This window comes from Symphalangus syndactylus, chromosome 16 (genome assembly GCF_028878055.3).
Source record: "Symphalangus syndactylus isolate Jambi chromosome 16, NHGRI_mSymSyn1-v2.1_pri, whole genome shotgun sequence".
Lineage (NCBI taxonomy): Eukaryota > Metazoa > Chordata > Mammalia > Primates > Hylobatidae > Symphalangus > Symphalangus syndactylus.
The window spans coordinates 13,773,338-13,791,033 of NC_072438.2; the positions used below are offsets into that span (position 1 = coordinate 13,773,338).

Consider the following 17,696-nt stretch of genomic DNA (forward strand, 5'->3'; position numbering starts at 1 on the left):
TATGTCTAGGGTGACCCACCATCCGTTGCCCAGACTTCAGGGATTCCCAGCATGCAGGACTTGCAGTGCTCAAGGCAGGATGGTCCCTGGGCAAACCGGGACGAGCTGGCTCCCCCAGTAGGGCACAGAGGGCCTGGCCCTGCGTGGGAACCGCCTGTCTCCAGGGCGCTTGCCAACATCTGCTGTTTGCCATGACTCAGCACTTTCGATGGTGGAAAAACCATCGCTTGTGTCTGAATCACAAACCCCAGGTGTGCCCCGACCCGAGTGGCCCCAGAAGGCACGCAGGAGGAACCGGGGCACTCACTCTCCACGTGGCCCATCTCCACGGCGACCAGAAGGGCCCACTCGTAGTAGCCCTTGCCCTGCTGGGCCGGGCCCTGGCGGGTGCAGAGGTGGCCCAGCTGCAGGAGCACGTGAGTGAAGTCCCGTCCACACTCCCCGCGGGGCAGCCTCGAGAACAGCCGCACAGCCTCCAGGAGGTAGTGCTGGGCCAGCCTGCTGGCACCCGCGTGCAGGCACAGGGCCCCGAAGTTGGCCAGCACCACTGCCTGGTTCCTCCACTGGCCCAGGTCCCGAGCCACCCGCAGGGCACGGTAGTAGCCCTCGGCTGCCTGCCTCGTCCGGCCGCTCCTCTTCAGAGCCACAGCCACCATGTTGGCAATCACGCCCTCCTGGTCTTCGCTGGCTACCACCGCATCCTGGACAGACTGCAGGATGTCCAGGGCCACCGGGCTCTGCCCATGAAGCACGTGCAGCCAGGCCAGGGCCACCAGGTGGTCCACAATGGCACGGACGCCGGCAACAGCACTGGCTTCCACTGCCTGCGTCATGAAGGTGATGGCTGGGCCGTGGCAGCCGTGGTGGCTGTACAGCTGGGCCAAGCTGGCGTAGAGGGGGCCGCGCAGCACCTGGCCCGTGCCCGGGATCAGGGAGGCCAGCGCTTGCCTGAGGTAGTGGGAAGTCTGGGCGGGGAGGCTGTGGGGCTGGGGGGCATTCTGGAGCACGAGGTTCACGCTCCTCAGTGAGCCGGCCAGCGAGCCCCGTGTCCGCAATGAGGCCACCTTGACACAGCTCAGCACCAGGTGGGGCAGGCACTTGCGACTGTAGATGTCAGCCAGGAGTAGGTAGCAATCTGAGAGCCACGCAGCCTCTGGGGCTCCCGAGTCCCTGTGCAAAAGCAGCAGCCGCTCTAGGAAGGGCAGGGCCTCCTCGGGCTGCTTGAGGTGCACGTGGTGCCTGGCCAGCAGGAAGCAGGCCCGGCCCTCGGCCTGCAGGCTCTGGCCACCCACCGCCCGCCACAGCGCCAGCTGCAGGAGCTCCCCCTCCGCCTCGGTGCTGCAGATGTGGCCGGGCGTCCCCAGGAGCAGGGCCATGGCTTTGGGCACCACCTGTGCACACTTCTCCCGGTTCTTCTGCTTCCGGTAAATGCTGGCCAGGTTGGCATACACAGCCACCACCAGGAACACGTCCCCAAAGCTGCCCTCCAGGGCCCCCAGCGCTTCCTCAAAGTACACTCGGGCCTGGGACAGCTTGAGCCTCCTGCTGCACAGGCGCCCCAGGAGGAAGCAGAGCCTGGCCAGGGCCATGAGGAGGCCAGCTTTCTTGGCCGCCCCCCGGGCCTGTGCCAGACGCCCAGTCAGCTCCTCCTCGTCGCTGAAGCTGCGGAACACGCTGCTCAGCCACGGCAGCGCCACATCGTACAGGCCACGGAAGCTGGTCTTGTACCCGGGGGCGTTCAGGAACAGCAGCAGTGAGCTCAGGGCCTCTGGGTCCTCCCAGTCGTCCTCAGCTTCCAAGCAGAAGGAGGGCTCCTCGGGGTCCTGCAAGCTCACATTGCTGGATGCCGCACAGAGACCCCAGGATGCTGGCTCCTGGAGGCAGCCTGGGCAGGTCTTGCATTGTTCCAGAACATTCTTTACCTTCTGCAGGGTCTCCTGTGGCTCCGGGCTCAGGCAAGGTGGAGGTATTTCTGCAAGTCACAAAAACACCTAGACAGATTAGAGTCCAGCAGTGAGTCCTGGGTCCACTGTGGGCAGGGTCCCGGCATCCCCGGCCTCTGTGTCCCTGGCGCAGCACTTTCCAGACGATACCACCCTACTGGCTTGCCATGAGCCCTTGAGAATTATGTGCAATGCAAACCCAGGGCCTGGAGCACGTAGGAACTCCGGCACTGTGGGGACAGGGAGAACACAGGCCCGTGGCCTGACTCTCCTACGAAATCACCCTCCTGTCCTCCTTTGCCACCCACCTGACAGCATGGTTTTAGGAGACTATGTGTCAGCTCAGTGATCCCTCAGAGATGCCTTTCCCTTTTGAAAGAATCAAAGCCTTCTAATCAGACCCAAGTATATGCAGCACTACAACTACAAATGTAACTTTTGTCGGCATACTGGGCCCCCCGATGAGGTACAGGAATCCATGAAATCCTCAACAGCCAATCAGAGGTGCTGATCAGCTCAAAAGCTGCTACGCAAAATTGGTAAAGCCACCCACAGCAGAGGACAGGGATGTTGTAGCCATGTACCCAGCTCCACGCAGGGAAATGGACCATCCCCGCAGGAAGGATGGGAAAGCTTCCAGGCTCCTGTGGCCACCTTCACCTTGGATGGTCTGAAAACCTGAAGCCCGCAGTTCCTAAAGGGTTAACAAAGGCCAGGCTGCCCATGCAGCCGGCTGGCGCCTGCTAGCTTTGGTGGATTCCCAGCCAAAGCCCCCTCCCAGAGGTGAGCAAACAAGAGCATTTCCTGTTGGAAAACCTGGGACGAAAGGAGACGTTACTGGGAAGGAAAGAATCTAGATTTAAATAGACTCTCTGTTTCAAGCTCACATGTAAAAAATATTTTCAATACAAACTGTCTCCTTATTCATCTGTAAAGCCTTGGAATTAAAAAAAAATTAAATATGATTTAGAGGCAAATGTCTGACTTGACTACACTAGATTAGCTAAGAAATCTCCCCCGCCCGGCAGAGGCAAACAGCCCTTCCCAGCCATTACCCTGGCCTTGGGGGCGGCTGGAGAGCCACTCGCCTCTGCTCCAGGGACTTCGGTGGAGGGTGGATCCACCCCCTCCCCCAGGCAAACCTACAACAGCCTTCCCTTCCCCCACTGGCTTCCGGGCCTCCTCTGGGACTTCCTGCCTGCATCCCAAATGTACTGGGACGGACCCCATTCCCACGGAACTTCCGAGGGCCACTGGGGTGTCGACATCCCCAGGCTCTCCCCATGCGGACCCTGTGTGAGGGGAAGACAGAGCTGTAGAGGGGAGATGGGAGAGTCTCCCTGAATCAGCCCCCTAGGAAGGAGCAGACCCTTGAGGGGCCTCAGTTGAGGCCCCTGCAACCTAAGGCTCTGAATTCTGCCACCCGCTGAGGGCAGTGTGCCCTCCCATCTCTGAGGCAGAGCAGAGGGCAAGCTGCAGCTTCTCCAGGTCATGAGAAAGGAACCCACAGCTACAAGTGGGCCCAAGCAGTGGACAGGACGCTCCACCTCGGTCAGGGACCAGGCGGGGGCCAGCATGTTCACTGGAAGAAGTGTGCGACCCCACGGTCTCCAGTGCCACGGTGGACAGGTGGTTCAGGCCCACCTCAGGCAACCTCCCCCAAGTCCGCAGCCCACACCACAGAGGGGTGACAGCCGCACCCAATGCCCACCGCGCAGCTCTGTCACCTCCCCCGGCATTACCCCCAGGCCCAGCTCATAACCAGAGGAAGCCTGAGCCACCGGCAAAACCCACCTTGTTCCTGTGGCTGCTCGGTCTCAGCTTCCTCTACTGAGTCTGGCAAGGGAGAAAAGAGAAGCAGTCAACACCCCCAGCCAGCACCTCTGGTCCCCTGCCAGGCCGAGCTGGTGTCGGTGTTGCAGGGTGAGAGCATTGCAGGGTGCAGGTGTTGCGGGCTAAGGTGTTGCAGGGTGCAGGTGCAAGCAGCATAGAAGCACTCCTGACACCTGAGGGAGAGGCACCAGCCAACTGGCCAGAGAATTCCCATGTTCCAGCGTCTCCAGGCCTCCACCCCACCCAACCCCTGTGGGGACTCCACTCTCCCATCTTCTGGGGACATCCTCCCATCATCAGCGGGGAGCACACTCTTGGCTTCCATCAGCTCCATCGGGGAGCAGGGCGCATGGAACGGGCAGCAGCTCTCAGTCCGACAGCTCAGAGATCAACACCGCTCCACAGTGCGCCCCCACCCTCTTCATCCCAGGGCAGGCAGCTCCCAGGTCTCAGTTTCCACCCCCGTAAAGTGGCTGACACTAACTGCTTACTGGGTTTCAATGGAGGTCAAGTGAGAAATAGCTGTAAAAAGATGTGGACAGTGTCAAGCGCTGTGAACTGGGATAACAGGTGTGCAGTTCTGGGGAGCTGCAATGCCTCCATCTCACAACACCTGCACCCTGCAACACCCCTACTTATGCCACCTGCACCCTGCAATGCCCCCACCCACAACACCCCACAGTATGGAAGGTCCCAAACCTGCTTCCTAAAAAGGACAGGAGATACCATCCAGGGGGTCTGAGCCTTGATATGCTAAGGTCAAGTCTAAGTTTGTCCATTCAGGAAGGGAAGTTGATTTGTGGGATCTACAAATTTTAACTGTAATATTGGTGGGGAAAAGGTCTTGTAATGCATGTCGTCGAGCAAGCAGGAAAAAAGTGTGTGTGGAAATGTATCTGTTTATATATGTGTGTGCATATGTGTGTGGGGGGGTGCATGCATATGTATGTATGTGTGCGTGTACACCTTGTGAGGGGGTGCATGCACATGTGTGTATGTGTGTGTACACCTCTGCAGGCACATGTGCACACATATCTGCATGGGTGTGTGTGTGTGCGTGTATACATGTGAGTGCATGTGTGCATGCACACAGTGTGTATTTACATGTGTATTTGTGTGTTTATGTCTGTGTTTGTATGTGTGTACACAAGTATACAAGTAGGTGTGTAGATGCTGGGTGCGGTGGCTCACAGCTGTAATCCTAGCACTTTGGGAGGCTGAGGCTGGCAGATCACCTGAGGTCAGGAATTCGAGACCAGCCTGGCCAACATGGCGAAACCCTGTCTGTACAAAAAAATACAAAACTAATCCAGGGTGTGGTGGCGCGTGCCTGTAGTTCCAGCTACTTGGGAGGCTGAGACACGAGAATCGCTTGAACCCGGGAGGCAGGGGTTGCAGTGAGCCGAGATCATGCCACTGCACTCCAGCCTAGGCAACAGAGCAGGACTCTGTCTCAAAAAAAAAAAAAAAAAAAGTGGGTGTGTAGGCCCGTTTTTGTTTATCTACACCCAGCAGATAGCACAGCCTCTGCCATGTTTCTTTATGTTGTGGATGACATGCCACCTTCATCTATGCGTTGCACTGCAGCCCCCAGAGAAAACTTTCGCACACAGAGGGGCACTGAGGTCAGAGGGACTATCTCTGTCCTTAGGAGGCGGCAGCCCTGGGGTCCCACCATGACACTCCCTGGCAGCTAGTGACCAGGCCACACCACAGCCTGGGTTCTTGTGACGAGGAGGAAAGTCACTCTCACCCAGGCAAAGCGCAGTGGGCAGAGGGCTGGGCCCCAAACAGGAGCCCTCAGGGCTGGCAAACAAGAACCAGGCCCACACCCTCTCCCTCACCCAGCGTCTCAGGCAGGTGCCTGGGGTCAGGGCAGGAAGGGCTTCCCTGGTGCCCATGGGAGTCTCAGGGCCACATTCCCACGCCCTCAGCTCCTCACCCATCCTCTCTCCTGTCTGGCTTGTCTGCAGCCCCTGTGTGCCCTGGAGGCAGCGGCAGTCTCTGTCTGTTCACCTTTCAGTGCCCAGGGGCTGGCACTCACTATCTGTGGATGGACAAAGGCAGCAGGGGCTGCAGAAGGGAAAGGGGAAGGCAGCGGCCCCGCCACAGGCATCGCCTACACGCACCCAGGCTGTACATGCTGCAGACATCAGCGCCCGACATCCGCCTCAGCAACTGCCTGGCATCCTCCTTAGAAAAGCGGCCCTCGCCGAAGAATGACTTTTCTTCCTCATTGAGAAAAATCGCACTTTCCAACCTGGAAAAAATAAAGTGCGTTATTCAAAATAACATATTTGCAAAGTCAGCATTTCACACGAAGACACATTTCCATCCCTTGATTTGAGAGACAGTCTCGGAGCACTACTCTCTGCCCAGGGGTGGAGACAGAGATTTAAAAACAACAACAACAGCAACAACAGCAAAAAGTCCAGGCGCGGTGGCTCACACCTGTAATCCCAGCACTTTGGGAGGCTGAGGTGGGCGGATCACTTGAGGTGAAGGGTTCAAGGCCAGCCTGGCCAACATGGTGAAACCCCGTCTCTACAAAAATACAAAAATTAACCAGGCATGGTGGCATGAGCCTGTAATCCCAGCTGTTCGAGAGGCTGAGGCAGGAGAATCACTTGAACATAGGAGGAAGAGGTTGCAGTGAGCCGAGATCACACCACTGCACTCTAGCCTGGGCAACAGAGCAAGACTCTGTCTGAAAAAAAAAAAAAAAAAAAAAGATCCTGACCTTAATGGGGTGCCTTGTCTGGCCAGGGGCAGATACCCAGAAGCAGGAAAGGCTGCAACAGATGCAAACAGGTAATGGCGTCCTAGGACAGTGAGTTCCCAGGCAGCCTTCAAAGCCCCATTCCAAATGTCCCCTCCCTTATGAAGTCCCCTGTGACAGGTGCAGACAGAACCAATCCAATCTCTCCACATTGTAAACTCCCACTGATTCTGTACAACCTTAGTGCTCCCCAGAGTGCCCAACATACACTCAGGGCACTCTCATAAAGTCAAGGAGAAGAACTACAGGAAGAAACAGAGAGAGAGGGAGAGAGGGAAGGAGAAAGGAGGCAATTTTTGCTTATAGGACTAATTACCAGTATAATATGAAACTTTGAAATGCATCTTATTCAGATTTTAAAAAAACTTAGAGTAGCTTACAGCACATGCTACAAAATAACAGGCCTATATTCTTTAAAAACATCAAAAAAAGACTGAAACGCTGTTTCATATTAAGGAGGCAAGACAGGACATCTGAATAGAACACGTGGTCTGAAATTTTCATTGTCTACAAAGGCCATCATTGTGACTACTGGCAAAATCTGAATAAGATCTGTAGATAATGGCATTGTAACAGTGTTAATTTCCTGATTTTGACAGTTTTACTGTGGTTATGTAAGCAGATGTCCTGGTTTTAGGAACCATATACTGCATTATTTAGGGGTAAAGGAACATCACGTTTACAACTTACTCTCAAAGGGTTTAGAAAAAAATAGAAGTGAAAGAGAGAAAGTAATAAAGCAAATGTCATAACATGTTAACATTTGTGCAATCTGGGTGAGGGCGTATGGGAATGTTATACTCTTTTTGCAACTTTCTTCTAAGTCTGAAATTGTGTCAAAAATAAAGTTAAAGAAAAAAAAAAAAGAAGAGCCACCAGGTTGTCCATTAAATAAAAGATGAAAACCCAGGGTCTGGAATAGGAAAGATATTCAGCAAACATTTGTTGAGTGGATGAGAGAAGTCAGAATTTCTCCAGCTGTGAACAGGACCAATGGCACCCAGCCCGTCATCCTTCTGGGTTAAAGGAAGGGAACAAACTAGCTCATTCCCTGGCTCTTCTCTGACCCTTTGTAAGTTCAGTACATGTTGACTCCACACGGCCCCCATGACCTGTTGAGAAGTTGTGGTCTCCCTTGGAGATGGTAGGGATCAGCTAGACCAAGGATCCCCAAAGAGTGTCCCATGGAACACCAGCTCAGCCAAAAGCAAACAGGGTTGTGTGAGAAGAGGATTCTGGAGGTTACGTAAGTGTGGGAAAGGCATTTCAACAGGAAAAAGATGCCTTGTTTGTGCCGGGAATCACCGGGATCACCCACAAGGGATGTGGACAAAGCTCTTCCCCACTCCTTAGGGCATGATGAAGTCTGTGATGGAGCAGTGGGTGAGAACATGCTTTTGGAACCGCTGATCTAGCTCCTGCCATCAGTGCATGGCCTAGCCAGCTTCCAGCTGCTTCTGATGCACAGGTGCCAGAGGTACCAGAGCAGACGGACCCTTTCCATGAGGGGAACAAGCGAATGGCTTGATGAGGCATGGTGACAAAAGGCCTCTGAGACCTGGTCTGAGAGGTGTTGGTCTGTCGTAGCCCCAAACATTGAACAGGACCATTGAAGACAAGCATCTCATTGGTAGGGCCAGGACCAGGGTCACATGACCCAGAAGGTGGCCTCTCCATACACCCACATTCTCCGGGCCCCTTGACTGAGGTCTTAACAAGGTCAAGTCCAGGGAAACAGAATTCCATCAAAGGATGGGCACAGCTGACTCCTCTCCAAAGACCCCCTGCTGCTGATTTTCGCACTGGGCAGTGAAAACACAGAAGCGACCAGGCTATTCTTCTCTTGGAGTTCCCTGGCTGGGGGCAGGCAGGTCATGGGTGGCGTGCAAATCACATAGGAAGAGTCATATGGCCAGAAGAGTGCCCCCACAGAGGAGCCAAGGGGGCTGAGGGGAGGCCCCAGGAGAACAGGGGGTCAGGGAGATGGGGCATCCCAGGCAGAAGGACACACGTGTCACCCAAAGCAGTTCTAGAAGGCACAAGGTACTCTGTGCAGCCCATGAGGGCCTGCAAGGTCGGGCCCAGAAGCTTCCTGGGGCTTTACGGAGGAGAGCGACGTGTGTACTGGATTAAATCGTGTCCCTCAATTCATGTCTCTTGGAACCTCAGAAGGTAAGGTTTTTTGGAGAAAGGATCTTTGCAGATGTAATTAGTCCAGCTAAGATGAGGTCAGACTGGAGTTGGATGGGCGCTAGGAGATGGGCGCCCTTATAAGAAGAGAATACTTTGACACGCAGAGGAAGACAGCCACATGGAGATGGTGGCAGAGTGCAGCGATGTGGCCACAAGCCAAGGAATGCCAACGGCCACCAGGAGCTGGAAGAGGCAAGAAGGACCCTCCCCTAGAGTATCGAGAGAAAACGTGGCCCTTCTGGCCTTGGTTTTAGACTTTTGGCCTCCATAACTCTGAACCAGCACATTTCTGTTGCTTTAAGCCCCCGGTGTGCCGTGCCTTATCATGGTAGCCACGGGAAGATAATGCACATGGGCAGGTGTGCATTCGAGGGAATGCTCTCCCTGCAGCAGCCCAGAGGAAGGACACCGGGGACCCTGGAGTCAGGCACTGGGGCCAAGGGGGCAGCAGCCTGAGGACAAGGGAAGAGACTAGGCGTCGCCCACAGTGACTTTCAGGCTTGTTACCTAGGAAGCCAGGTGGACGCAGCAATGTCCCCTTAGGTGAGATGGGGGTGGTTTTAGGAAAGGGGCGGGGCTCCAGCCACTCACTCGGACACGGGGCCCTGCATGCTGATGAGGCTGCTCCGCACAAACCCCACCTGGCCCGAGGCTGCGTGTCGGCCCACGCACCAGGGCAGGCCGGGCACCTGCGCCCCAAGGATCTCGATGAGGTCGCCACCTCGGAAGGTCATCTCTTCGGGCCCCGAGCCCTGGAAGTCTGCCAATGCCGAGGCCAGGCCCACAGCTGCGGAAGAAAGCCACACGGTGAGTGCCAGGGAGACCAAATGGGGGCCAGAGCGGGCCGACAGGGCCGATGCCAGCCACCCTGAACCATGGGGAATTCATCTTTTGGCTGCTAGGAGGTTCATAGTACAGCTTGGTCTCCTCAGTGAGGGAGGGAACGTCTACATGGTCCTCAGAGGGGATGTTTTTATCCCTCTGTTGAAGATGAGAAAAATGGAAGCTCAGAGATTTTGATAAATGAGCCTCGGCCATCAGCCGCCAAGGCCAAGGCTCTTTCCTCCTTTCCTTCTGCAGCCACAACCCCCGGCCCCACCTACTCCCCACCCCGCCCCTGCATGGGGCTTTAGTCCCCCTGACAGGCGCATAGGCCACCCAGACACTGGCAGCTGTGACAGGTGCACAGGCCATCCGGACACCGGCAGCTTGGCACAGAGCAAAAGCGCCAGACCTGGCATCCAAGGAGAAGGGCTGCTGGCAGTGCCAGCTTTTCATAAAGAGGACGCGGTCACGGTCCTCTGTTAGTGCGAGTGGCAAATTCAGCCAGCGCCAGCCCACCTTGGCCCAGGGTCTTCCAGGCGTTTCACACGGTGACAGAAGGATAGAGTCTGAGACTGTTGGGTTGCACTGAGAAGTGACATTTGGGAGCTCTTTGGAGACAGTGGCCAGGGGCCCTGGTGCAGCTTCACTGAGCATCCTGTGAGGCTGCACCACCCCCCGGAGCTTCCTGAGCGTCAGTTATGACCTCAAAAGCTGGAGAAGACTAGATTGGTACAAAAGTAATTGGGGTTTTTGCCATTGAAAGTAATAACAAAAACCACAAATACTTTTGCACTACCTAATAGCTATCTCTGTGGCTCAGGGAGGTTATAGGGCAACTTCCAAAATGTTGGTGCTGCTCCCTGGCACACATGTTTCCCCAAGAAAGAGAGGCCCATGGAAACACTTACCCATCAGTGGGTTGTCGGGCATCACAGGGCCACCCATGGCGTCATCGATGGGGTCCTGGGGGACCCTAAGAGCCCACCTGGAGCCAGAAGAGGGAGGTCTTTGCTGCGGGATTTCAGATTTGGGGCAGATACATCCTGTGCAGAGACTGGACAGGCCAGCAGCCCCCAGGTGCCTCGCCTCCCCCGACACACACACACGCACACACACACACACACACACACACATGCCTGCCCAGGTGTGTGGCCTTCAGGCCCCGCGCGTGTGGCCCTGCCCCCAGGGAGCCCCACACCCCTCAGCCTAGGGCCCTTATCTGGAAACACCACCACCCCTGTGGGCCTGGAACCCTGCAGACCTCCAAAGCCCCTGCCTCCCCCAGCTCCACACAGTGAGGGGTGAGGGAGGTCCCAGCCTGGGGCTCTGGAGGCCTGGATTCAAATCCTAGCACCACTGTGACTTTGCCATATAACCTGGACAGATCACTCCTCTCTCGGCCTCAGTTCCTTCAGCCAGAAAAAAAAGGAAGCTGGACTAGGTGACTGACAGTCCCTCTTTCCCAGATGGCAGAACACTCTCGGTGTCCCCTGTTGGGACACCACTGGCCAGAGCACATAGGAAGGATTCTTAGGAGAAGCTCCTCTTGGGTCTCAGTAATGAGAGAAGCCAAGCCATAGCCTGTCACTTGAGACACTGCAAATCAAGAGATTGAGGTTCTCTCTTTGCTTTGGCTACCAGGAAGCTCCAACCCAAGTTAATGCCCCCCGCTTCAGCAAGTCAACGGGAGTTTGCATGTCACCTGTCCTCACATCCCCTGGCTCTACCTGTGGGTCCCGTGTGCCTTCTCACTCTGGGTACACATGTTTTATGTAACTTCCTCAAAAGCTTTTCGGATGAGCCTGGTGAGAGCTCATGCCGCACCTCCTGTGCCATGGAACCCCAGGAAAGCCCTGCCGGGTGGATGTCATTGGCCTATCATGCAGCTGGCAGGCCAGAGGCCCAGAGAAGCGGACCAACTTGCCGAGGCCACACAGCTGGGAAGCAGCAGAACAAGGCCATGGCCAGGTCTGTCCAGGGCTCCCACCATTCCCTGTCCATCCCCTTGACCTCCAGATGACCCAGGCCTGGGAGTCTCAGCGAGGCCAACAGCTCTCAGAGCAGCAAAGGCCGGTACCTACTGATGAAACGGAATCAAAGGCTCCGGGGTGGCTGCCACTGCCACCTCCTCGGAGGACACGCTGGGGCTCGGCGGTGAAGAGTCTGTTTCCGGGGCCGCCTCTCCCTGGGGAGCCCCCGAAGCCTGCCTGAGGTCCTTGGGTCCATTTCCTGCATCCCCGGGACCCGTCATCACTCTCACATGGTGGTCAGGACACAGGACAAAGAAGGGCCCTTCAAAAGGATGGAGCCGGTCATTGAGGGTGGCCGGACTGGGCGCAGCTGTGGCCCTGCCCCCCACACCCCTGCCGGACAGACAACGAAGGCAGCACCCACAGGAGTGGCCCCCAGTGTTTGCAGGCGCAGAGACCCAAAGGGGCCCAGACAGGGAGGTGGGCCCGGGGCGAGGTCCCAGCTCTGCCTCCATGTGCTGTGTGAGGCTGGCTCAGCCTCAGACCCTCGCCCTGGGTCTCAGTTTCCCTGACTGTGCGATGCGGAGCCAAACGTGGGACCTCCAGGGCCCTTCTCCATGGACTGCCCCAGTGACCCCAGCCACTGCTGGCAGGCCCCCTCCTGCTGTGGTCAGGTAGGAAAGACAGCCTCGTGTCCCCTCCTCAGACTCGGGGCCAACCACAAGGCCGGGGCAGCAGCCATGTCAGGGACACGAGCTGGGGGCTGACACTAGACAGAACCTCTCTTCCGCTGTTTCCCAGGCACCTCTGTGTCCCTGGGGGCTGGCCAGGGTCTCTACAGCTAAGTGACAGTGCCACACCAAGCACACCTCCCTGCCTGAAGCACCCCTTAGCCTCCAGAGGCTCCTCAGCCCGCAGCCCACAGCCCCAGGCATGCTCAGCACAGCGGGATGCAGGCTGTCATCCCACGGCCCGGGCGTGCCCCGCACAGCTGGATCTCAGCCATCACCCCACGCAATGCTCACCTTCTTGGATGAGGAGGCTCTCGTGGGTCAACCTCAAGGCGTTCTCATCCACGTGGACTTGGATGGCTGTCTCCTCCTCCTCGCTGGGCGAGAGCAGCCAGAAGGCCTGGTCCATGAGCAGGTTTGCCAGGCAGTGATGAGTGAAGCCTGCAGAGGCCAGGCCCAGTCACCCGAGGGCTCCGGAAAAGGGGCAGGGAGGCAGGGAAGCCTGTGTGGTCCCAGGTCGGCTAAGCCCTGCACTGACCAGGTCCAGGAAGACCATGGAAGACACCCACCTGTCCTGGGGTGCCCACAGTGCTGGCTACACACAGCGGCCCACAGCCTGACCGCCTGGGCTGTGAGAGGTCAAGCCCAGCTCCACCGCCCACCAGCGGCAACCATGGTCAAGTTATCTGACCTCTCCACGCCTCCATATTCCCCTCTGTGAGACGGAGACCATATTCCCCTCTGTGGTCGGGGGCCGTGCAGGCCGCGGGGGGTACGGGCCAGCAGCAAGGTGGGTCTGAAACGCACATGTGTGGGCCCCGCCCCGCATCATGAGCTGGTATCTGTTTCCATTTCTATCAGGTGAAGCCTTATCTCTGGGATGCTGCGAGCTCCCCTCTCTCGTCTGGGGCAATGAGCCTTCGTTCACCGCAGCTGAACTAGGAGGCTCGGTGCATGTGTAAGGCACAGGTAAGTGATGTGAGAATCCTGCCCCCACACTCAGCGTAGAGTGGACTCTGAAAGAGGGGGACAGGAAGCCTGCTGCCCTCTGGATGGACGTCCCCCCACAATGGCCATCACTGTGGATGGGCAGCCACGGATGAGCCACTTCCTCCAAGAACCAGATCAAGGAGCCCACGTCCACAGTGGGATGAGCATCAGCCCTGCTCACCGGTGCTCGGGGAATTGTGGCTACAATTCTTATTCCCTAACTTACTCAGCCCTCAAATCAAGGGTGGTGTCACAAGGTCCCCAGGGAGGCTCCGTTAGAGCCTAGAATTCCTCCAAATGGAACAGGGAATGTTCCAGGAAGAGCTCATGTGGGTCAGCCTTCAAATAACAGCTTTCCCGGTCAGCACCGAGGCCACTGGATGGCAGCTTCTCTCAAGTTCTGGTTGAGTGAAATTACAGAGGGGAGTGTGTGAAGGCAACTAGAAGCGTGGCCTAAATCATTCCTGCAACAAAGACCCACATCCGTCTACGACTCCGCCTACCCAGCATTTCTCCCTGAGCACCAGGTGCACACACCAGTGTTGCTATCTTGCTGGTGAGGCCTTTGTGAACCTGCCTGTCCTAAAGCACAGATTTGTGGCTCACGCCTATAACCCCAGCACTTTGGGAGGGCAAGGTGGGCAGATCACCTGAAGCCAGGAGTTTGAGATCAGCTTGGTCAACATGGTGAAACCCCATCTCTACTAAAAATACAAAAATTTAGCTGGGCATGGTAGCTTGTGCCTATAATCCCAGCTACTCAGGAAGCTGAGGCAGGAGAATCGCTTGAACCCAGGGGGCAGGGGTTACAGTGAGCTAAGATTGCGCCATTGCACTCCAGCCTGGGCGACAGAGCGAGACTTTGTCTAAAAACAATAAATAAATAAATAAACAAAGCACCAATTTGTACTTTAAGTGCATGGTGTGTAACCAGCACCTTCCAACGGGCATCCCCATGACCAGTCCTGGGAGGGTCACCTCTTTACCAAGAGCGTGGTAGGTGGAAAACTTCCAGACTTCTTCAAAAGTCTTAAACGTCACCACGATCCGGTCCTGGTCACTGTGGATCGACAGCAGCCTGGCTGATAATTCCTTAAGAGAAAGAAATAGGAATTCGAGGGGTCCCCAGGAGCTCTGGGGCATCTGTCAGGACGACACGGTCCACATGACAGAGACATCTCGCAGATGTGGCCCCGGTGGGGGACGACACCCCAGGGCAGATTCCTTCACAGCCCAAGTCAGCTCCTCCCCTGCTCTCAAGCCAGCTGTGGCTCCCCAGAGCCTGTGGGGAGAAGCCCCTGCCCTTCCCAGAGCTCATGTGGCCCCCATGCCCTCGTGAATGGGATTAGTACCCTGATAAACGAGGCCCTGGGGAGTTCCTCACCCCTTCCACCATGAGTTCACAGCAGGAAGAGGGCCCCCTCTGAACCAGGAAACCAGCCCTCCCCAGACACTGCATCTGCTGGCACCTTGATCTCAGCCTCCAGAACTGTGAGAAATTGTTTGTTGTCTGAGCCACCCAGTCTATGGGATTTTTGATGTAGCAGCCCAGACAGACTCTACACCTCCCCCTCAGCACTCTACCTGCCTTATCCCCCACACACCAGTGACCGCTGCTTTTCCCGACCTAAGTTGGTCCCTGTTCGGCTGTGCACTCAGCCCTGAGTGGCCCCAGCCCCACCTGCAGCAACAGCTCTGATTTCCATCCCCCTGACAGCATCCCCTCTCCTCTGATTTCCATTAATCAGTGTTGATAGGGGCATGAAAAATAACAGCAGCTAACACTGGAACTCTTCCGACTCGGAAGTGTGTGCCGGGGGGTACTATTAGAGTCTCCATTTGAAAGACAAAAAATAAGGCCCCGTTTCTTTCTTTCTTTCTTTTCTTTTCTTTTTTTTTTTTTTTTTACAGATGAAGTCCCACTCTGCTGCCCAGGCTGGAGTGCAGTGGCACAATCATGGTTCATTGCAGCCTCAACCTCCTGGGCTCAGATAATCCACCCATTTTACCCTCCCACAGGTGCGCACCATCACGCCTGGCTAACTTTTTTATTTTTTTTGTAGAGACGAGGTGTCCCTATGTTGCTGAAGCTGGTCTTGAACTCCTGGGCTCAAGTGATCCTCCTTCCTCGTTCGCCCAAAGTGCTAAGATTACAGGTGTGAGCCACCATGTCCTGCTGAAGGCCCCATTTCTTATCCAAGGTCTGACTTCTGTCAGTGGCTCAGCTGAGATTCGAACCCGGAGCCAGCACGCTGACCCAGTTCATCTGTGCCCGACATCACACACGACAGCCCCACGTGTCGAGCAGGTACTATGTGTCCAGCACCCTGCAGGTGCTTGGTGTGAGTTAATCACATAACCCTCAAGTCAGCTCCTGGGGACGTAATTCTAAGCATCCCCAGTATGTGGCTGAGGAAGCGGGGTTCACAGAGGCTAAGAGGCACCGGCCAAGGCCAGGCTGGTCCAATCCCAGTCAGTGGTGGTAATGCCCAGCCCAGCTCCCAAGCCCCTGGTCCTCATTCATGGGGAGGTCTGCCAGGCCCAGACACACCCTGTGCCAGCCTCCCCAGAAGGCTGGTATGTGCAGAAGCCCGCAGGAGGCTGGCTTTGTCACCAGAAAAAATAAGACTAACTTCACACTTGTCCTTAACTCCCCATCAAAGAGACTTTGACAGTCCTCACGGGTGGAGGGCAGGTGGAGAAAGGGACGGCTCGAGGTCCCCGGTGCTGGGGCTGTGGGAGAGCAGAGGGACGATCATAGTGCCCCCCACGAAGCAAGTGGGAGAAACAACCCCTCGCCACCCGCTGGGCATCACAGCCTCCCCTCCAAAGCCACCACTCTCCTGAGTGGCTCTCGCTCTCTGAGGCCTTCCTCCTCTGTCCCCGGTCTCAGACACTGCACCTCAGCCCCTCCCTACCCCCAACTCCAGCTCCCATCCCTGAGCAGGCCCCAGAGGGCTACTCACCCCGAGCGCACGGGCCATCTCCCGGCTGTCATTCTCCAGCAGGCGGAGCTGGCCCCGGAGGGTCTGCTGTAGGTCAGGGTCCCGCAGTCCGCTCTTCCTCCGCACAGCCAGCAGCTGCAGGGTCAGGTCTGGAGGGGCAGATAGAGGCTGGGCAGTTGGTCTGACCTGGGCTGGGAGGTCTGTGGACAGGGCACTGTACTCCACCTGCCAGCCTCCAACCCACACACCTGACCCCGAAGGCCTGGGCAGTGAGCTCCTGGGGAGCCCAAGGCCTGGGTTTAGACCTCAACCTTACCCCACCCCTGTAAAGGCCTTGGACCGCTGCCTAGCTCCCAGCTTTCTTATGGGGTGATTGCTTGTCCTACGGAGTGGTGGGGACGAGTGGACTCATGTCCCCTGCAGGCCAGGCTGGCACAGAAACCACTGCACACAGACGCTCTCTCCTCCCTGTCACTGTGACCTCCAACCCCTCCCCTCAGTGCCCTGCCCCAGAGGGTTGCTGCATCGGAACCTGCAGGCGCAGGACCTGGACAGCTGCATTTAGCAAGCCCCTCCTCCACCCCCATGGTGACTGTAAGGTGGGGAGTCTGGGACCATGGGGGCACCCACCTCCAGCAAACACCCCACAAGCACCTTGGAAATCTCAGTTCTGCCTCCCTAAGCTGGCTCCTCTCCACTTCTTCCCTGTCTCTCAGAGGGCAGAGGGCCCCCACCCCTGCTCGGATCAATGACACCTCCCACTCACACACCACGTCAGCCACCAGCAACACCACGGGCTCCACCTCCCCACCCCACCCCTGCCCCCATCGTGGTTCTGACCTGGCGGGTCTGACCTGGGCAGCTGTCCCCACTTGGCCCTCCCTCCTGTCTGTCCCCTGGTCTGCACAGAACCATTGGGACCCCATGACAGCATGGTCCGACCCATCGGCCCTGCTCTAGGCCATCCCTGCGGCACCGTCCAGCAGAAACTTATGCAGCGGTGGGCGCATGCTCTATCTGCTGTGTCCCATTCGGGGGCCACCCACCACGGGGGCCATGGAGCTCCTGAGATCCAGCCCCCTCTTCAATGTCTGAGGTTGGCAATTTCCCACTAGAATCCAGGCTCCCGGGGCTGTGACCCCGTCTGCCCTGCGCACTATCCCTTCCCAGTGCCTGGAAACGCTGAGAAAAAAGGCCTCCCAATCCTCCCGGTCCAGACTCGGCCCCAGATCTCTAGGCAGTGGCATTCCAGGGGCTTTGGCCTCTACAGAGCAGGGCTGCCCTGAGGGAGAACTGGGGGAGGCGGAAGAGAATGAGTAGTAGAAGGGGAGAAGGAGAGCAGGGAGAGGGGAGATACCGGGAGAGGGAGAGGGAGGGAGAAGGGAAAAAACGGTGGGGGGGTGGAAAGGGAGGGAGAGGGGAGACACCGGGAGGAGGAGAGGAAGGGAGAGGAGAGAAACCAGGAGGGGGAGAGGGAGGGAGAGGGG

General features: G+C 57.0%; 1 protein-coding gene across 4 annotated transcripts in view; it reads right to left on the reverse strand.

The window, feature by feature from the left end:
- The window catches only part of SH3TC1 (SH3 domain and tetratricopeptide repeats 1), a 43,339-nt gene that overhangs the window by 13,370 nt on the left and 12,273 nt on the right, over positions 1 to 17,696 (reverse strand). For 2 of the 4 annotated variants that reach the window (XM_055245802.2, XM_055245803.2), the window contains 9 exons: positions 16,231 to 16,358; positions 14,251 to 14,356; positions 12,569 to 12,715; positions 11,655 to 11,865; positions 10,482 to 10,558; positions 9,340 to 9,535; positions 5,906 to 6,036; positions 3,738 to 3,779; positions 20 to 1,972 (listed from right to left, as the gene is read on the reverse strand). In XM_055245802.2, the coding sequence (XP_055101777.1) occupies positions 20 to 1,972; positions 3,738 to 3,779; positions 5,906 to 6,036; positions 9,340 to 9,535; positions 10,482 to 10,558; positions 11,655 to 11,865; positions 12,569 to 12,715; positions 14,251 to 14,356; positions 16,231 to 16,358 (2,991 nt within the window). The remainder of the gene's footprint in view (positions 1 to 19; positions 1,973 to 3,737; positions 3,780 to 5,905; positions 6,037 to 9,339; positions 9,536 to 10,481; positions 10,559 to 11,654; positions 11,866 to 12,568; positions 12,716 to 14,250; positions 14,357 to 16,230; positions 16,359 to 17,696) is intronic. The other 2 variants (XM_063619717.1, XM_055245804.2) reach the window with 2 other exon arrangements.